Source organism: Neophocaena asiaeorientalis, unplaced genomic scaffold, assembly GCF_003031525.2.
Source record: "Neophocaena asiaeorientalis asiaeorientalis breed wild unplaced genomic scaffold, Neophocaena_asiaeorientalis_V1.1 scaffold7, whole genome shotgun sequence".
Classification (NCBI taxonomy): domain Eukaryota; kingdom Metazoa; phylum Chordata; class Mammalia; order Artiodactyla; family Phocoenidae; genus Neophocaena; species Neophocaena asiaeorientalis.
In genome coordinates, this window is record NW_020185337.1 from 8,769,577 (window position 1) to 8,792,233 (window position 22,657).

Below are 22,657 nucleotides of genomic sequence, written 5' to 3' on the forward strand. Positions count from 1 at the left end.
TCCTAAAGGATAGTATTTGTCCATAGAGGCAAAAGTGGTGATTTGAAGGAAATCACGCACTGTGAAACAAAAATCACCATGTTTCTGGGACTGCAAAAAATAACATAAAGAGTATCTGAGATAATTTCAAACTTGCCTTTATAAATTATTCATTAAAGTAGTAATTTTAAATAATTTAGCAGAAATAATTCATAACCTTTCCTCTAAATGTAAGATCATCTTCCTGGGAAGCTTCCTCCAACTGTCCCTCTTTCTCTGGGCTCCTGTGACCCCCTGGAGCTATAGCTCCTTACAATGTATAGGGCTGCAGTGGCTGAGGAGTGGTTAATAACCTCAGCTGGGCTGACTGGATCCAAGTCCCAGGGCTGCCACCATTTGAGCAAATGATATAAATTCTCAATGCCTCATCTGTAAATCAGAGTTTAAAATATTACCTACCATGGGTTGGTTGAGAGGAATTAAATGAGATAAAGTAAGTAAGGTGCTTAGAATTATTCTTGACACAGAGTACACAAAATGCAAGTGTTGGTTCTTATTAGTACAGAACACACTACATTAGTGACACTTAACTTTGTGGTTTTATTTTCTCTTCCCTCTTCTTGGGTGCCCGCTGAGTGTATGGGTTTTATTTATTCTATTTATCTCACATTCCTCTATCTTCCCTCAGTATCTAGAAGCGTTCCTAGTTTGAAGCCAAGTGTGTTACACTTCTAAGAATTCATGAGGGTTTATTTTTAATAATGATACTCAAAAAATGCATTTTTGAGATAAACAATCACTCTAAGACTACTTCATTCTGTATCCATGATCTTTAGTCCTGGGACATGGAGTGATCGAATAAAAAAAAATCTGCTATCTTGACTTTAATTTTATTCATGTCAATTTTATTCAGGTACTTAACTTATCAAAGAAAAGAAAAGAAAGGAAAAGAAAAGGAAAGGAAAGAACAGAAAAGAAATTGTACCACCCGTTACTGCTGTGTTCAATCAACGGTTTCCTGGTGATTCACAGACCGATAGCATCCACATCATCTATGAATTTGTGAAAAATGTAAAATTCTTTGGCCCACCCCAGATCTGTGGTATCAGAAATTCTAAATGGGGCCTAGCAATCCGAGTTTTAACAAACCTTCCAAGCGACTCTGATGCCCACTAAAGTTTGAGAGCAAAAGTATCAATACAAAAAAGAATGGGGCTTGGTTTGCATAAATAAGCAAGAGTAGGCAGCCAATAAAATTGAGATTAACCTAATAAGAGAGTGAAATAAAACTGCAAAGGATACAAAGTATGTCTGGAGTAGACTTTCTCTCCATTCTATTCAGTTTCTCTAAGGGTGTCCCTCTTTCGTCATGGTTTACATTTTAAAAAATATCTTCTTATGGGTAGTAAACAGAAAAGACTCAAATAGAAGAGAAAGTTTAATGCTAAAAGATATTTCCCTTAATTATTTCTTAGAGAAACACCATCTGACAGCACTGTGAGAAATAAAGCATTGTTAGAAACAATATTTCAACCAAACATCACACATCATATTCTTACAGAAGTAATCTCCATTTGGATTCTGTTGATAATGATCATGGAGGATACAATTTCTTATAGTCAGTCAAATATCATGGGTAGAGGTCATGCTTATTTCCCAGATTGCCATTATTGCCAAGAATTTCTTCTGTAAAAGTGCAATTCTCAACTTTCTGTGAGAAAGCTCATCTTTCTGGCTTCCAGGATGACTCAAGTCAGAAATTGGTTCTCAGCTAGATAGGAATGATGTGAAAGTAACTGAGACAATGAAGCAAAGTGCTTGAGCTTGAAAGCTTGTTCTTTACTGTGTGCTGTTAACCCTGCTGTGATCACACACTTTGGATTCTCAGCCTAATTGGTTACATTTTTTTTTCCTCATCTGCTATCCTGGTCCTTGTATTTTATACTGCCCTGTTCATAATCTGTCCTGTAGGCTTCTATTCATTCCTTCTCCCAATATCTATATACCTAAACTCCGTCTTCAACTTTGGAGGTGCTTAAAATGAAGGAAGGTATACACCAAATGAAATTTAGGTTCACTACAAAGAAAATGAGTCCAAATGGCAGTTAATAGAAACTTGACATAATCCTCTCCTCTGTTTCTCCTGGATAGTGCTTCTTTTTTCGCTTGTTAACATCTTGCATTCTCTCAATTGGTCTGAATATTCAATTACTTTTAGATATTTTACAGAATCTGGGGGGTCTTGGGGAGCAGTTAATCAGAACTATACTTCTTTATCTTCCCAGTATTTGCTTTAGAGACACTACCCACTGATACAGACTTTAAGGAGAAACCAGAAGATCTACATGGTATTCTTGGTACAAAGATTTGGGGAACACCTGGATCGACCGGGGGGCATTTTTGGTATTAATGAATATTTCTGTAAATCACAAATTATTTTGTGGCATTTTCCACTCTTACTCTCTGAAGTAGGATGTGACATGGTTGATCACTTTCTTCCCTCAGAAGCATTTTCTTCACTTGTCTCAAGACACCATAATCCTACTTCAGCCGGCATTCCTGCTGTCAGTCTCCTTTTATGGAAACTTTTCTTCCAGATCTCTAAATACTGCATTGCCCAGGACTCAGACCTTTGCTCTGAACTATACTTTCTATCGAATGATCTCATCCAGGCCATGGCTGTGAATACCACGTATGACCTCCTTCCTGGGCTTTTGACAATATGTCAGCAAGTCTCACCATCGTCACTTTCAAATATCTATCAGGTAAGAGCAAGTGTCAACACCTCCACTGCCAACACCAGGTGACAGCCACCATCATGTCTCCCTGAGACCACTATGGCCTCCTATCTGGTTTCTCTGCTTCCATTCTTATACACCTGTAATGTGTTCTCTATAGCAACAATTTTTAAAATGTAAATTAGATGATACCAAACCACTTAAAAATATTTGCATGACTTATCATCACCTCCTAACTCCCTATACTCTCACTTTATTGTATTTTTGTCATTACCAGTATCCCTTTTGAAATAAAACTGCTTATTTTGTTATTGCTTTTCTGCTGCCCTCATTAAAATAAAACTCCATAAAAACAGATTTTTCTATAATGGCCCCCATGTCTGTAGTGCCTAGAAGAGTGTCTGACACTTTGCTTACACTTGTAATATAAATGAATAAATAAGATTGCTTAACAGAATCTTTTTTTTTTTTTTTTGCGCAGTATGTGGGCCTCTCACTGTTGTGGCCTCTCCCATTGCGGAGCACAGGCTCCGGACGTGCAGGCTCAACGGCCATGGCTCACGGGCCCAGCCGCTCCGCAGCATGTGGGATCTTCCCGGACCAGGGCACGAACCCATGTCCCCTGCATCGGCAGGCGGACTCTCAACCACTGTGCCACCAGGGAAACCCTTAACAGAATCTTTTTGATCAAAGTTTTCTTAATTGAGAGAAAATATTACATTTGCAGACTCACCTTCTTCATCTATAACTACAGAATCCTCAACTATTACACAACTGTTCCCTTATTGTAACAATACAATTATGTGATGTTACAGTGATAGCAATGAGCAGAATGAGAAACGAACTATGAATGTTGTTGAGAGGTGGAGAAGGTTAACCACTCATTGGTCAAAGTGGTCAAGGGTTGGCCTCAATGCTTGTTGGACTCTGGATGGCACACGGCCTATCTCTACAGTGTTACAATGCAGCCTGAGATCAGGGAAGTTTCTTTGATTCTGCAAGACATATTGTTCTGTCTTCCCTATGTTCCCAGTAGACTCAAGGTCAGAGGTGTTTCCTGGTCTGGGGAATAACTCAAGTATGGAGAAGGCCAAATTCTAGCCCCGACATAAACTTTTCTTCCTTTCCCCCCACCTCCTTCTTCCTTTTTTCCTAATTTTTACTTACATCCTTAAACCATAGTCATCTTTATAAGCATTTATTTTCAAACTTCACAGACTCCTTGAAGAAACACTGTAAAAGTGAGTAATAGCAGTATAATACTGGAAAAAATGCTTTTTTCTTTTCTTTTCTTTTTTTTTTGTTAATCAAGTAAAAAATCATTTTGCAGGATTCAAAGTGGTTGCTTAATTTTATTATTATTTGATACAAATTAAACCATCAATTCATAAAACTAACTTGAAAATATGCTAAAAATATCCTTTGTAGGATATGTGAAAATCTGTACTGGTAGGTTGTGTTACCAAAAAAAATGAAGTGGAAGAATCCATCATTTTATAGTCAATTTACATGCCAAAGCTCCAATTCACTCAAGCTCTACAAGTTTTGATAATGTGTTATGTGTAAATCTGTTCCTAATTTTGCGTATTTACCCAACAGTGATGCGTTTGTTACTAATTTGAAGTGAGTTTACATGACTACATTTTTTCCTATCATCTATTACTTCTCATGTCAGAATGTGAAATAATCTTCACCATTTCTTTTCTTTTGCATTGATTTCTTCATTGCCCCAATTTTCTTCTCCAGTGGTTTAAAATGAAAACTAGAAAGGTCCATACAACTTCATGCATTGTGAAATTCATATTTTGGGAAGACACTGAAAAATTTTTTTTGTAAAATATCCTTGATAATTGCTTCCATCTGTTCCTAATTTTCTTTTCAGGGAATAAGATTAGTAATTCCTCATTTTCAAAAACTTTTCTTTCCATGTAGAACAATGCTACATTTAGAAGATTCCTGGCTCAATCCCATAGGTATCAAGAAAAGGAGTAGTCACAAATAATTTTAAAATAATAGTTTTGATGTTAACAAAACCATGAAATAAACAGAAATAAATCTAACAACGGTTTTTAAGAATTTCAAAAAATATTTTTTCTGGAAAGACGTAAAAAAACCCAAATAAATATCATGCTTACGACAGAGAGAGTTAAGTATAGTAAAAATGACAGTTTTTACTAAATTAATCTACAATGTTCTTTCTATTTTATTAGAGTATTTCATGGAATTTGACACATTGATCCTAAATATAGGACAACTAAAAGACAACTAAACTTTAGGGCAACTAAAGGAATAAGGAGAGCAAAAATAATTTCAAGAATGAGGTGGGGATCAGCTCTGATACCAAGTTTTATGATGAATTTAATTATATGCTTCATAATATAACATATAAATTAAAAGACAAGCTATCAATTAAATAGACATTTGCAATGTATAAAACTGACAAATGTTACTATCCAGAATATATATGTATATGTATCATATATATATATATATATATATATATATATGTTATATATATGAAGAGAGAGAGAGAGAAATCTCCCAAAATTCAGTAAGAAAAAAATAACCAACATAAATAAATGAAGACTATTAAATGTAAATTCACTGAGGAAAAATGAAATGTAAATAAACAGAAGAAAAATGCTCAACTATATCTGTAATGACAATGTCAATTAAAAAGTGAGATACCACTTCCCACCTGTTAGATTGCAAAAAATATATTTAACTCACAGTTCTTAACATAGAAAAGATGTGGAACAATGGCACAATACTGCTGGTAGAATTATTTATAAATTAGTAAAAGTATTTTCCACAGAAATTTGAAAATATCTAGCACTACAGAATAAGTACATACCTGTTTAACTCAGAAATTCTATTGGTAATTGTATCTCCTGAGGAATTATAACATATATGCATAGGAATTCATATGCAAGAATGTTCATCATAGAATTAATTGCAACAATAAAACACTTGAAAACTTTATTACCCATTAATAATAATGGGTAATAATGGAGAACAGATACATACTGTGGTATAGTCAAACAATTCAATGCTATAGAATATTTCAAATGAATGACCTAGATCTACATAAAGACATGTATAAATATAAAAATATTAATACCGGGCAAAAATAGTACATTGAAGAAAAAGTATGATTATCATTTACACAAAATCTACAAAATTGCACATGACTGTATATGAATTAAGGAAACAAATGTATGTAGTAAAAGAATGAAGAACTGCAAGGGAATGGTCATCAATAAGTTTAATTAAAGTAATGGTTACTTTTCAAGGGTATGGAATCACAAAGGGAAACAGAAATTCGACTATATCTGTAGAATTTTACTTCTTATAAAAAAAGATGTGAAGCAAACGTGACAAAATGTTAAGATTTGGCAATCCTAAATGATAGGTACAGGTGTTTTTTATATTATTTTCTGTATTTTTCTGCATGTTTAAATTATTTGATGATATAAAAAGAAACAACTCAGTGACATTCAGTTCTCCTCTACTCAGATAGCAAATGAGCTATTTTCTGTGAACCTAAAGATATTACAAGTCCAAGATAAATCCTAGGGCCACAGTGACTACTACATGTGTACTGAATATCCAGTTACATGCTCCTCATTTCACAGACATTTTAGGAGATAATATACTGAATTAACATTTCCACATGTCGCTGGTGATCATATGCTGTCCTGTTTCAGATAAAGATATTACTACTTTTTGTAAATGGTTAAACATTTTAACATGCTTTTCTAGAAACTGGCATGGGCTTTATTAAGCCATTCTCCTTTCTGGATGAAGGTACATGATCTGCCTCGAAGTAACCTAGTTTCCTTTTCCCCAGACTGCTACTTCCGGAGATTAAACCTGCAACTCCAGCCACTTTTAAAAACAAGCTATACTACTTATATTTTCCTATCAATAAGAAGAGATCCTCAGCATTACCCAGCCTTTGAAAGGGTTCGGAAGAGAAGTTAGGGAAATTCACATACCTGCTGCAGTTTAAGACTTATAAGACTCTGGAATATGGCTTCAAACTCAGGATAGGGGAGAGCCACAGAAAGACTAAAGCAATTGTGTTAGTCCAGGTGTGCTGTTCTACCTCACCACTACACCAAGTCAAGTCATTCTACCTGATTTCCTGGTGGCTCAGACCATGTGTGTTTATACAGACAACTACAACCAAAATGGAAGCTGCTCACAGCGATACTCTTATTTTAAGGGATGCACTCTGATATCTTCTATTCTAGTGTCTTATATATCAGAAACATTGTCTGTTATGATCTCCTATATTGATTTCACAAGCCCTGATGATTCACACACTAGAAAGTTGTTATGAATTATTTCTATGACTGTTATGTTCAAAATGCATGTATGATACATTGCATTAATATATCAAGTTCATTTGGAAACCTTTTATTATATTCTACTTCCAGGGAGAACTTTTTCAGTGGAAAATTCTTATCAATGGAAAATGGTATTTTTAATTCAATAATGAAGCATTACAGGGTAAGAGAACATTAAAGCAGATTTGATTTCCTGTGCACTTTCTATCTTATCTCTGCAACACTCCCACCCCCCTCAACTTTGCCTGACTAAGGGAAAAAAAAGTAAATGAGGAAGTTTATTGGCTAGACAGAAGTGAAAATGACCAAGACATAGTGGCACGGAATAGCAATTTACTTATTATAAATGAAGTGACAGGGACTAAATCCAGAATTTACCAGAATCAACTTGGAAAAGAAAAGAGGATGGAATAATAATAAGATAAATAGTTTTGATTAACATAGCATTTAATTTCATATTTTTAAAGAACAACAGGTATCTGTGGGTAGCTCCATGTCTCCTCCTTAGGATAGGGCAATACTCAAGTATGCTCTGTCAGTTCCTTATGATTATTTCCCCTCACAATGTCCTAACCTCCAATTTATTTCAGCTAAAATATAGAGTAATAAATAAATGTTTAATAAATGAAACATTTCACCAAATTATTGGAGAACTGTCTTCAGGGATAGACATTCGGAAATACACCCAATTCACTGTTTGCTGAATTTACCTCTCAGAATATCTCTAGTGGTGTTTCTAGAGAAGTTCTTCAATAACCTACCATTAATTCCACTTTATGTATAAAGCCTTCTCAAATCTCATCATCAATTCAACTTAAACATTATGAAAATATAGGTGCAACGTCTTAAAGACCAGATTTTCTGAGGCTGACATTGATCCAAGATTATAGGGCCAAGGAGGCAAGCAAAACATGAGTTCAGCCATATTCATGTCTATCTTGCATATTTTATTATGTAATTTGTATTATGTTATTTTGCACTTCCACTACGAATTAGAACCTAATGTTATGTTATTTGCTTGTTATGGGTTTAATAGCATCTGCCATCTAGCAATACTCAGCAATATGGTTTCTGAATGAATTACCTAGATTATATTGAACTTTCCATTTTTAGCTTCTTTTTAAAAATGCGATTTTTTATAAAAATATTTTTTCAAATACAGAATAATCATTACATTCTAAGAATGGTTCCAAATTTTCATATGCTATTAACTTTCTAACCTTTGTAATGAGAAAGTAATATGAAACCATTAGGGATCGATAAACTTGGCTGCCCACTGGAATAATCTGGGAAACTTTAAAAAGTACTGATAGCTGGAACCCACTCCCAAATTCTTCATTAATTTGGGGGGTGTGGCTTAGGCACGGGATATTCTGAAGGCTCTGCAGCTAATTATAATATGCACCAAGTTTGAGAACCACTGCTCTACACCCTTGATACTCAGTGAAAGGTCTGAGGACTAGCGGCATCAGCTTTATCTTGAGGCTTGTTTTTTTAAAAAGCAGAAGCTTGACTGTACTCCATACCTATTGAATCAGATCCACATGATCAGGTGCTCCATTTGAACCAAGCCAGAATTCCTTTTCTATAAAAATAAAGGGGGCTTCCCTGGTGGCGCAATGGTTGAGAGTTCGCCTGCCGATGCAGGGGACGTGGGTTCGTGCCCCGGTCCGGAAAGATCCCACATGCCGCGGAGCGGCTGGGCCCGTGAGCCATGACCGCTGAGCCTGCGCGTCTGGAGCCTGTGCTCCGCAACGGGAGAGGCCGCGACAGTGAGAGGCCCGCGTATCGCAAAAAAAAAAAAAAAATTAAAAATAAAGGACCAAGTCTATTCCATCCTTTCCAACTCTAAAATTCATATCGTACAACCTAAATGAGACACTGAGAAGCACTTTCAATCCCACCTTGAATTCTTTATCTATAAAATGAGAGACCACAGCCATCCTCTCCTCTCCAACCCCACAATTCTCGTTCCACAACCCTAAAAAAATATAGTGCTGAGGGAATTTGTAAAGTTGTGTAATAATTCCATCTTCATACCTCTGGATACACTTTCTCTTCCTTAGAATTCCTGTTTCCTTTCTCTTTTCTCACTGAGACACATAATTCAAGACCTAGGTAAAATCCCACCTCCTTTAGGAAGCATATCCTGAAGAATAATCCAGCTTTTCTCTAAAATTCTTTTGTCAGTATAATGAATTTCATGAAGTGTAACACCTTGTTTCTTTCTATTATTACATATATATTATCTTGTTTCTCCAGTTAAATGATGAGTGTCTTAAGTGAGAGATCATGTCATGTTCCTTTTCTATCCCAACCTAATGTCTAACCTTTGTAGTGAATTGTGTTGTTAAAATGTATATGGGAAATAAAAATAAGTTTGCTCTACTATCACAAATTATTTATTCAGAACTAGCCTACCATTGACCTTTCCCCATAATGTAACCTCACCATACATAATGCAGGTTCTAGCACATCTGGGTGAATCACAGTCGGCTGTGCCTAAGGCTCCTATTCTTTTCTTCCCGCTTCCCTCAGGCCTGCCAGCCTGATGATAAAACTGCTTCAAATAGCACAGAAAATATACAGAAAAAAAGCTCTGCCCATTAGTCCTACAGTATGCCTACAGGAGACCTCTAATATCCTTTTGCTCCATACCTGTCTTACTCACCATTACATCTCCATCATAGTGCTTGGCACATACTGGGCATATAAATGTATTATAAACAATGTGTCAACCAACTACACAGGAACAAACTAATATAGAAAGTATGCTACTGAGCTTGTGCTAATATTGAGAAGTATGATTTTTTTATAGTATCTCCTATATATGCTTTTCTTTATATATGTATATATATTTACATGATAAAAATAATATGTAGTCATTGTACAAAACACAGATAAAGCAAACTGAAAAAATGTAATCTCCGAAATTGCACAACCCAAACATAACTGTTAGCAGATGCATATCTGTCCAGACCATCAATTTATATATATGTATATATATACATATATATAAACATATGCTATTAAACATATGTACTTTTTAAAACAGAGGATCACACTCTATCTACTGCTGTATACCCTGCTTTTATTTGATTAAATATATATCAAAGCATCACTCCAGCCAGCAAATCAATTTATGATAAAATTTGTTTATGATGGTTGCATTAACAGATGCACCAAAATTTATTTGATCAGTTACCTATCTTTGGAATTTATTTCCATTTTTGGTAATTATAAATAATGCTACGATGAACAATTTTCATCACACATTATCCAAATATTTCCTTAGAATAAAAACCACTTCTCTCACCAGGGGATGGGAATTGTCAAAACATTTCATCAGCAATGCTATAATATTTATATTATAAATATTGCTATAGTATTTATTAAGTAGTTACATACACTTAAATGTGACAAACAGAATAATTGATGCATTTGGAAAATACTCACGTTCTTTTTGAGGGTAGATTTCAGTTTCGAGTGATCGGAACTCATAATATGGTATCTCCTGTTTGAATGTTGATGTGAGAATATGATCAAGTTCATCAATGTCATTCTGTTTTCAAATGAAAAGGAAACTTTTTCTTAGTTCAGGTATATACAGAGAAACTCATCTTAGTGTAATATAATAGAAAATTATTGACTGGAGTAAATACTGAATAATCTTTAATAATACATCTTTTTTTTTAAAGAATAATACAAAACATTAGGGACTTGCCTAAAAGCCAATTCTTAGAATAACAGAAGAACGGATGCAAGAAATAAGTCTTTGCTTTTGGATGAGTTACTTTACTTAAATACTAATTTTAGAAGAGCGTAACAGGTGGTCAATGATAACGCTGAAATTTGTTTCAATAATAAATGCTGTTAAAATACATGTTACATTTTAATAAATGAAATAATAAAATGATGAGTCTGATTCTTCACCTTAAGGGTTAGCAATGGAAGAGTCTTAAATAGATTATTTTATTTCTGTGTCAAAGTGAGGGAGAATATTCATCTTGGCCTATTTTTCTCCTTTAAATATAAAATAACTATATATCAACTTTATTTCCCTAATCTGAACATTTTGGGAGGAGCCCTGTAGAATCCGAGTGTTCTATTACCAAGGACATAACCTATTGCAAAGGCCACTGTTCTTTTGAACTGAGTTTTGTGAAGCAATGGCTGGGACCAGATCGACGTGTGACATAGTTGATTAAAGCTGAGGAAGTGGGCCAATCAACAAAGCCATGGGTGAAGAGAGAACTGTGGAACAAAAGTGTCCAATAAAGACGTTTGAAATGATTTCCAAATAAATTATACATATCGCCAATACGGAGTCACAGAAATTAAATGACTGGATTGAAAAAAAAAAAGATGTTACTCTATTTCTTCATTTCTCAATAATCTGGGCACCTCAAATAATAAAGTGGTTCAGGCCTTTCTGGATTTTCTAAAAGTCCTACCTAGAAGTGGAGAGAAAGGATGAAAGTCTTCTTCTCAACCTATAGCTAAGGAATGCAAAGCAAAACCCAACATTAATTGACTTAATGCTATGAACTATGTGAAGCCCTTTGCTCCGGATCATTTATAAAAAAAAAAAAAAAAAAAACAGGGGGGGGGGAGATGAGACAACAAGCTCTGCCATCAAGACATTCAGTGGGGCTTCCCTGGTGGCACAGTGGTTGAGAGTCCGCCTGCCGATGCAGGGAACGCTGGTTCGTGCCCCGGTCCAGGAGGATCCCTCGTTCCGCGCAGCGGCTGGGCCCGTGAGCCATGGCCGCTGAGCCTGCGCGTCCGGAGCCTGTGCTCCGCAACGGGAGAGGCCGCAGCGGTGAGAGGCCCGCATACAGCAAAAAAAAATAAAATAAAAAATAAAAAGACATTTAGGGACTTGTCATTGTTTTTAGGCAATGAACTGAGTTCTAGGTATTATTATACAAAATCTCTACAGGTCAGGTACAGGGCAGGCAAAAAGGGAAGTGGTTCAATTCCACAGAGGAAGAAACAGTCGGGAAAGGCTCTGTGGAGAAGATGACCAAAGTTGAGATTGCTATGCAAATAAGGAGCTCTGGACTAAAGGCACAAATTGCATATAGTCAGGGAGGTGTCATGGAGCATGACCTGGTTAAGGATTTCAGGAATTTCCATAAGACTGCAGAAGAATGAGAGAGAGGAAGCGGGCATTTCAAAAAAGTGCCTTGTATGTCTGACGAAAAGATTTTAATTCATCAAGCAACAAGGAGTTGTTTAAGGCCTACAATACGTAACATGGATATGTTTGTTATGTGGATTAAGTTAAGCTTATTTAAGTATCAGCATAACTATAACTGCTTATGTGGCTGAATACTGATATTGAGTGGGACCTATTCTATAAATAATGTGAAAACTTTATATTAGAGTAATTATTACTCAGTCTTTTCAGGAAGTCTTTGATAGGAACAGTGGGGCAAAACATTACTGGCAATATATTTGCACATTCTTTATGCTAAAGCTCAAAAAGAATATGTTTTAGCTATAGGACTTGATAAAAGGAATTAAGAAATTATAAAAACCCTAACATTAGTTTATAAAGTTTCTTAAAAACTTGTGTCAATGGCCATGAGAGTTCTGCATAGGCTATTATCTCGTCCTTGACATTTTTAAATAAAGAGATAAACTTACTATTTCTTCCCCAAAGTGTACAAGATTTAATGAGTAGAGATTAGTGTGTCATAGAGTTACTACACTCTTGTATAAGTTAGGCATAAGATAACCTCAGGTTCCTTCAGCTCTGAAATTCTGAGACATAGAGAATTCAAAAGAGCATGAGTTCCCAGGAGGAATCTTAGAAGTACAATTTCTCCCACAGAGGCACTACGACACTTTAATGTGAGAAATGCTACAGCTTATATCATTGAACTTTTAAAATGAAGTAGCAGCGTTCTTAGAATCAGAACAAAAGCTCTCACTATGCAGAAAAGGATGTTTAATTAATTAAGAAAGAGTGCAGATACCCTTTAATATTCTAGCCTATGATAACTAGCTGAATCACTTCTGTTTTCAATTTCATAATCATGCTACTAGTATTATACCTGCATATAAATAAACTGTACAGAACACAAAACAAAGGTGTGAAAAATCACAGAAATGTTTACTAACATAATCCCCAAAAAATTTCTCCCCAGAAGATACCCTAACTAGAAAAACCTGATTTCAGTAGTTATGCTTCTTTTTAAATTTCAAAGATGAAAATAGGCATCATTTCTAAACACTGGCATCGAAATTGGAAAATGCCATAAATTTTTCTCTCCTTAAAATAAATCGTGCAACTCTAAGAATACTTGATGAGGTTGGCACAACTGTTCTCCAAGCAGAAAAATTAAAATGGAGTAGTTTAATATTTGTTCAGCAAAATTCACAACCAACCTAAGACATTAGTTATAAATGAGCAACTTGATAAAAAAAATAAGAGCAGAATAAAATTATATTGGCAATACTGTTTGGTTTTAGGAAAAATTAAATATACATAAATAATATAAACATATATACATAAGCATGCACACACAGATCTCTATTTATCAAGAATATGAGAAAAAGAAAGCAGAAAAACTAATATACGAAATAGACAAAAAAATTAAATAGAAGAATAATTACAAAATAATGAAGTAAACATATGACTTTTTCCAAGGGAATTTTTTCAGTGCTCTGTGATGGAATGTGGGATTGATGAATATACTTAAAAAGTAATTTGCATATATATTTATAGATCACAATTCTATTTGAATATGAAGATGTTATATACTTATTTCTATAAGCAACTTTATTACAATGAGTATTTCTTCCTAAAAGAGAAAAATACATAAAATGTCTATTTTAAAAGATATTAGAATTATGGACTTTTACTTCTGGGAAGATGGAAGAGTTACACTTTCTCCTTTTCTTCTCCTTAAATACAATGGAAATGGTCAGATTTCAATAGGAAATCAATTATCATACAAGAAACAAGAATCAGAAAGATCTCTTAACTAAATGAAAAGAGACAATCAATAAATGCCAACACCAGATGAGAAGAATTTTGTAATTATCTGACAAAGATTTTAAAACAGCCATGATAAAAATGTTTCAACAAGCAATAACACTCATTCTTGAAATAAATAAATAAAAAATAGAAGGTCTCAGCAAGGAAACAGAAAGCCTCAACAAGGAAACAGAAGGTATAAAAAACAACCAATTTGAAATTCTAGAACTGAAAAATGTAATAATCAAAATAAAACCTCAGTGGATGGGCTCAACAGCAGAATGGAAAGGATAGAGGAAAGAATCAGTAAACTTAAAGCTAGAACAATAAAAAATACTCAACTTGTACAACAGAGAGAAAATAGACTGAAAAAAATAAATAGCGTGTGAGGTACTTGTGAGAGTATAACAAAAAATTTAACATTCATGTAATTTAGAGTCCCAGGAGGAGATGAGAAAGAGGGTAGGGATGAAAAAGTACACAAAGAAATAATGACTGAAGACATCCTGAATTTAGCAAGAGACAAACATACAGATTCAAGAAACTGAGCAAACCACAAACAGGTTAAACCCAAAGCATTACATGCTGAGAGACATCATAAGTTACTTCAACAATTAAGGACAAAGAAAAAAATTTGAAATAAGGGAGAGAGAAACAAAACCTTACTTACAGGGTAAAAACAATTAGAAACACAGTAGTAACCATAGATGTAGGAAAGAAGAGGCACAGTATTTGTCAAGTGCTAAAAGAAAAAGAACTCTCAACCAAAAGTCTTGTGCCTAGCAAAAACATCCTTCAGTAATGAAGGGGAAATTAGGACGTTCTCAAATGAAGGAAAACTTAAGAAATTTGTTGCCAGCAAATATACCCTAAAACAAGGAATAAACAAGTTCTCTAAACAGTAAGGGTATGATAAAAAAAAAGAATCATGGAACAGGGGTAAGGAAGAAAGAACACAGTAAATTAAAAAAATAGGTAAATACAATAGGCTTTCCTTCTCCTCTTGAGTTTTCTAAATTATGTTTGGTGTTTGAAGCAAAAACTAGAATACTGTCTGATGTGGTTCTAAATGTATGTAGATGGAATATCTAAGGCATTTATACATCATAAATGGGGTAGGGGTAGAGGGAAAGAAAGGGAGATGAGATTTCAATATAGGTAGACTGTGATCAGTTATGAATATATAACACTGTCTAGAGCAACCACTAAAAGAGATGTGCAAAGAGATGTACTCAAAACACAAGAGATAAATCAAAATAGAAATCTTAAAAAAAATTTTAAGTAAAACACAGTAAGGCAAGAAAAACCCTAGATAAATAAAAAGCAGAGAGCAAACTAAAACCAAAAAATAAAGTGGCAGACTAAAGCCCTAACATACCAATTATTACATTAAATGTAAATGGTCTAAACATACCAATTAAGACAGTGATTTGTAGAGTGGATTAAAAACATGATCTAGTTACACGCACTCTTTAAGAAACTTACTTCAAATCACCAGTATGGACAGATACTGTGAAAGGATAAAAAAAATATATCATGGAATCATTACAAAGGAAAGCATGAGTAGCTATATTAATTTTAGGTAAAGTAGACATTGTAGCAAAGAAGATTACCCAAAACAGAAAGAGACATTATATACTGATAAAAGGATAAATCCACCAAGAAGACATAATAATCCTAAATGTGTATGCACCAAAGCTAAATGTGTAAAGCTAAATCCTAAATGTGTATGCACCAAAGCTGCAAAAATATGTGAGGTAAAAACTGACAGAACTGATAGGAGAAATAGATGAATTTATAACCACAGTTGGAGACATAAATATATCTTTCAAAAATGGATAGAACAAATAGACAGAAAATTAGCACGAATATAGACAAACTCAATACACTATCATCTGATGATCTAACCAACAAGGAACTAAACAACATTTTTAGAACATTCCATCCAACAATAGCAGAATACGCATTCTCTCCAAGTGCCTGTGGAACATAAAGGATGATAGAGCATCTCCTGGGATATAAACAAATCTCAACAAATTTAAAATAATTTAAATCATAAATGTTTTCTGACCACATGAAATCAAAGTAGAAATCCATAACATAAAGATAATGGGAAAGTCTCCAAACATTTGGAAGGCAAACAATACTTCTAAATAATCCAGAATCGAAGAATAAATCTCAAAGGAAATGAAAAAGTAGATTAAACTCAATGAAAGTGAAATATAACATATAAAAATTTGTGAAACACAGCTAAAGCAGGGCTGAGAGAAAATTTTATAGCACAAAATACATATATTAAAAAAGAGGGGCTTCCCTGGTGGCGCAGTGGTTGAGAATCCGCCTGCCGATGCAGGGGACACAGGCTTGTGCCCCGGTCCGGGAAGATCCCACATGCCACGGAGCGGCTGGGCCCATGAGCCATGGTCGCTGAGCCTGCGCATCCGGAGCCTGTGCTCCACAACGGGAGAGGCCACAACAGTGAGAGGCCCGCGTACCACAAAAAAACAAACAAACAACAAAAAAAAGAGAAAAAATTCTCAAACCAATTATCTAGGCTTGCATTTCAAGAATCTAGAAAAATATTACAATAAATTCTAAGCAAGCAGAAAGAAGAAAATAATAAATACAGTGTAGAAATCAATTAACTTGAAAATAGAAAAAAATCAATGTAACAAAGAGTTGATTTTTTTGAAAGATCAGTAAAATTGACAAACGTCCAGAAAGACTGACAAAGAAAAAGGAGAGAACATACAAATGACAAATATCATGAATGAAATAAGAGATACCACTAGAGACCCTGCAGACATCAAAAGGATAATAAAGGAGTACTATGAACAACTCCAAACACATAAATTCAACACAGATGAAACGGACAAATTCCTTGTAAAAACGTACTACCAAATGCACGATCTCTCTCTATTATTTCTACAAGTTTCACAAATACATGTGAATCTAAAATTTCTAGTAATTAAAAGTTTAATTAAATACAAACAAACCAGAAAAAAACAGAAGATATTCATTACACAAAGCTGAATTCCTTGAGGTGAATAGCTGTTTACATAAGAGCACTCCTTCAAAGTTTGATTTGCTCTTTCTTGGATGAGGGGTGTGGACACCTTTTGAGCATGACAGCATTGAGAGACCGTCCTTAAAAGGATTTTAGAGCATTGTAATGTAAGCAGTTGGGAGATATTTAAGATGCATGGAGTGATGTGAAAGGGTGTATATCTTAGGTGTAGGATAAATGTATACAGTATACAATGAAATAGACTCAAAGAATCTTAAGTAATAATAACTATCACATGTTAAGCACTTACAATGTGTTAAGTTTTATATAGTTTATCTCCTATAACATTCCTGAATAGTAGATTTTTTAAATGCCTATTTTTTTAGATGTTATAATCATGATACAAAAAATCAGTTACAGCCAAAATTGCAGAGCTAATAAGTAGATTTTAACTTATGGCTTCACATTCTAAACACACTACGTTTCACAATACTACATTCTAGTCATGGAGGAAAGAATAAAATCTGAAATAGAATTTAAGTAAAATAAAGAATAAATTGTGGTCCCATGGTTTCAAAATGGACACTGTAGTTCCAAACATCATATTCATATTTAGCCAAAAGAGGGAGAAAAGGGGCATAGATGGAGGGAAAATGGGGGAAGGTGGCTATTGTGAGCCACAGCTCTAAAGATGTCCCCTTGGTCTCATTGTCTAAAACTGTCTCACATGACCATCTCTAGCTGCACGGGTGGTTAAAAATGTTGTGAGAATCTGGCTTTCTCAGCTTCAATAGTAGAGTGAGGCAAGGAAAAGGGCTTTTAAATATTGATGTTGGGTGAAGAAACCTATAGGGATGTCCACAGGATACTAAGTTATTTTTTTAATCTGGTAGAGAAATACAATAATAGTAAAGAATCTTGATTAACAAGAGAAATGATTTCAGTGAAATAACCACAGGAGGGTTGTGAAATGTTCGTAATAGGAGACAAAAATCCATGAAATAGCATTTTACTCTTTACCTTCAGGTATCTAAAAGGAAAGCCAATGGCTGAGCTAAAAACATCTTAGTTTTCTTATTATAATGAATTGCTATGCTTGTTTAAGTTTCACCAGGAAAAGAAAAATAAGAAAATAACTTCATTTGTTCCATTGTTCATAATGTGTGCTATGAAAGTGAGCCAAAATAGCCATTTAAAGGAGAATTTTATATATAGTTTACATAACCTATCTTAAACACAATTTTCTCCTACAGCCTGTAAAGAGAATGATAGGTCAGAGAGCAGAGCAAATACTTTCTAGGGTTATAAAAAGCCTTTCTTTTTTACTTTATGAATATTCAACTCCAAGCAGTTAATGTAAAAGAATAATCTAAGTAAGTAAATTGGGCTAAGATAAAAGGGATATTTTCCTTTGTCAAATTAATTTCTCTAAGTTTTGAGTGAGTCAGTTCTTAGAATTTCAACATGTCTGTGACTACATTTGCAAAAATAAATGTAAGAATACAAAGCAATGCAATTTTACACTTCCTTCAAAAAGTTTATTTATTATTGATTAGGTATTCATACAGTTGTAGAATCTCTAAATAACTTGAAAGTAATTATAACAGGAAGAAAATATGTTTTGAGATCTGAGAAACCTGTGTTGACATGCCTGCTCCGGAATCATTAGCTAGGGACCTTAGTAATACTTACCTGACAGAATTACTTAGGAGTTTAAATAAGTAAATATGTAAAATCTCCAGTAAATCTTAATTCCCTTTTCTCGGAATACTTTGATGTGAGCCCTCAGATATAACTCACGAAATGTAATCATCGTGATTTAGAAAAGTGCATACCTATTCATGAGGAGAATCACTCCCCAAACTAGCCTTTGAACTGACTGAACAAATAATTTAGTTTGTTTTTTCTTTCTAATTTTTTAAATTAAGTAACACATCTTTAAAACTAGTTAGAATGTAGGTTTTATATTGTAATACAGGGACGCAAAATGCCAGAGGCTTAAGAAAGATAGATGCCCATTTCTCTTTAACATAAAAATCTGGAATGCGGCAGTTCAGGGCTGATGTCATGGCTCCCTGATCACGGGATCCAGGCTCTATTTTGTTTTAATAGTAATACCATTTTCATGGTTCTGGATGGTTCATCCATCATTCCCTTGTTAGCACTGCAGCCAGACAAAGGAAAAAGTCAGTGAGGGGGAGAGCATGACTGCGCCCTTCTTTTAAGGACATGATCAGAAATTTGTACAAATCACTTCCACTGACATGCCATTGGCTATTAGTTAGTTATATGACTACACCTAGCTGCAAGGGAGTCAGAAAGTGCAATAATTACCTGGGTGGACACGTGCCCAGATAAAAGTTATATCGCCACGTAAGAAAGGAAAAAGAAACACTAGGGAACAATTAGCAGTTTCTGCCATCTCCATCAACAATGCAAAATGCATAAACATCATAATTATGCAAAGGCAATTGATAAAAGTTAAAAAAAAAAGAAAAACACTCTTCTAGACCACTGACTGAAGCTTGACTGTGCTGAAATTTTCAACTGGACCCCACCCGCACCCCCCTCAAAAAATGTCAAAAAGTCTCAAAAATTTAATGACTAAACCTGAACAGATTCTTTAATGGAGATATTTAATGACATTAATGATGAAACAAAGAAAGAAACAAACAAAAAGCAAAGCTTTTCTATGGCAGGCATTAGATAGAGCAACCATAAGAACTATGCCTTTTCTTACCCTTACCTCCCTCTAACACCTATTTTGTAACCACTTACTGTTAATATGTAATAAAATAAGGCAGTTTTAAAACAAATAGTGTACTAGCATATTCAAAGAAATATCTTTCAAAGAAGCCTTCTCTAAATGATGCAATGATTTTTTGAAAATTTTTGGAAATTATTTTTTTGGGTTGTTTTAGATGCTAGTTTCCAAGACAGACAACAGAATTAGTCTCATCGTTTTATATTTGTTTTTTTTTCCTTTGTTGTCCTTCCCTTCTTTGCCCAGCTCTTTCTACTTCAGTCAAAAGCAGCACTGCTTTATGCAATAGCTCAATAACCTTCTCCAAAAGGGCTGTGCCTATGTTATCAGGAAGCCAGTGGCTGTTGGAACAAGGGTCTCTGACAGATGGATCACTTGAGGTTGGGTGGGAAACTTAATGTGTGATATACTTTCACCCAACAAAATACGTATTGAGCAGCCAATGTGTCTGGCAGTGTTCTTGGTTCTGGACAGGAAACAGGGAACTAAATAGATAGCATCTCTGCCCTTATTGACCTTGGAGTCTAATGAGAGGCAGATAATGAGAGGTAATTTGAGAAATATCACACACAGAGATGTCAAATTAGAATGTGATTGGTATTACAAAGAGATATGCAGGGAGAAGTACGGATCAGGGCAGGCTCCACTGAGGTAGAGATGCTGGGTTAAAACTTGGAGTTAGAATTAATTAGATGAAGACAGTGCTAGGGAAGGCGGACAGGAAGAGTGTTTCAGTTAGAGAGAGGAGCACATATAAAGGCCCTGGGGTAGGAGATTAGGAAGGAAAAGTTCAGGAAGTAAAGCAGACCAGCATTCCTGGAATGCAGAGGTGAGGCCGAGGATTAAGATTAAGCTGGAGAAAGAGGGGGGACAGTGACAGCAAGGCCATATTGTTCATGTTAAAGATTTTTAATCCATACAAAAATTGGAATCTGTTGAAGTATTTGAGCAGGAGAATTACATGCTGAGGTCTTTCTTTTTAAAATAACCTCACAGACCAGGGACTTTAGGGTGTGTGCAGAAACCTACAGTAGGGGACCAGTTAGGAGGCTAGCCTAGCAGTGTAGGCAAGAGGAAAATGTAGACTAAAGTGTCAGAACTGGAGAGATATGGAGAGAAGTGAGCAATATTTAGTAAGTAAAACTGATATGGCTTAGTAATGGATTGAATTTATAGGGCGAGAGAGTACAAGGTATGAGGAGACACTTGTGTTTCTGGCTTTTAAACTAGATTGATGATGATGCATTTCATGAGTTAGAGAACAGTGAGAGATGGGCTTAAAGGAAATCTACATTTGGAGTATACCTCATAGGTCAATGAGATAACCTGCAGAGGAAATGTCTATCAAAAAAAGAAGGGTATCTAAGAATCAAAACTGAATACATTTAAATTTTTATTTTCTAGATATAGAAAGAAGAGATTGCAAAGGATATTGAAAAGGAAAGGTGAAGGATGTAGGAAGAAAACCACGAACATATGTCTTCCTAGAAGCTAAGAAAAAAGATTATATCAAAAAAGTGAGTTTGGTCAATGGCGTTAATTGTGGCTGAAAAGTCAAGTTAAATTGAATGAAAAATTGTTCATTGGATTTGCTGGAAGGGACTTGAGCATAATTGACATATATTTGTTTGTGTGTTGCTACTTAATAAGGTTAATGACACTAAATGGCTGATCTCTGGGAAAAAATAATAAATTCTCAGAAGTTGAATTTTACTTGTCAAAGATTTACTTTACTTCATGTCCTTTGTCTTGATACAGTTTAGTGTAGAAGCATATTTCATGAATGCTAAACACAATTTAGACTTCCCAAATTATATTCCACTTTATTTCTTTATCTTATTGTTGATACTATTTAGTAAAGAGACCCACAAGAATGCATAATGACTTTTAGAAAATGCAAACAAACACATTTTGCCACAAGATTTTTTAGTTTTCTAATTTCCAAAGGGTTATTGATGATTTGGGGTTTGTTCTCACCTTCTTATGAGTGAGCATTGTTAACTGTGTTTTGTGCTTTGTTTTCAGGATTGTTTAAAAATATTCCTTATGGTTGAAGATCTGGATGCTCTAAAGACCTGGATAGTAAAAGCACAAGGCTGCTCTTGGATGGGGGTGGTTATATGTAGCACTCACACCAGCACACAGACATCCTCCGCAAAGGGCAGTCAAAGCCAGTCCCAGGGACAAGAAGAGAGGGAAATGTAAGGAGCAAGAGAGGTGCTTCAGTTTGGGAGAACAAGAAATCATTAATAAAATACACTCTAAGCAGTAGCTAAACATAAATGAAAACATATGGGACCAATAACTATGAAAATGGACTGAGATGGCTTATAAGATAAGAATTGTAGAGAAACAACAGTATAGTTATGTCAATGGCTAAGTTAATGGCTATTTCTGCACTCAGAAATATTTTTTTCTCATAATAGCTGTTATATCTGCTGTTAAAGTTAACTAATTTATTTGTTTTTCTCTAAATAAATGGATGAGTGTACTACGTTGTGTGTTCCTGTTTGATTCAATGATTTGTAACTCTGGTGAGTATAATTAAGTCTGAACCATCCCAATCAGGCATCGTTAACTGTTGCTTGACCTAGCATAAAGGAGACATAGCACAAAGGAAATGTTGCTTGTTTTATCAGTAAAATAAAGCTTCAATAGATTTGCCTTATTCTTATTGGTCCAATCTAATTAGGAGCGCAAGCAATATGAAAAATGAATCCAGAAATAAATCTCTAGATTGCATTTTATTAGACTGTTTTTTGTCTGATTACAAATCTTTGATCAGAAATATAAAACAAGTTAAAAAACCAATCAAAGGTACATGAAACT

General features: G+C 34.7%; 1 protein-coding gene across 6 annotated transcripts in view; it reads right to left on the reverse strand.

The window, feature by feature from the left end:
* BANK1 (B cell scaffold protein with ankyrin repeats 1) overlaps positions 1 to 22,657 on the reverse strand; it is a 315,016-nt gene that overhangs the window by 181,880 nt on the left and 110,479 nt on the right. For all 6 annotated transcript variants that reach the window (XR_003001982.1, XM_024736054.1, XM_024736053.1 and 3 more), the window contains exon 6: positions 10,526 to 10,631. Coding sequence is in view for 5 of the 6 variants with exons in the window: in XM_024736054.1 (XP_024591822.1) it covers positions 10,526 to 10,631 (106 nt within the window). In the remaining variant the exon portion in view is untranslated. The remainder of the gene's footprint in view (positions 1 to 10,525; positions 10,632 to 22,657) is intronic.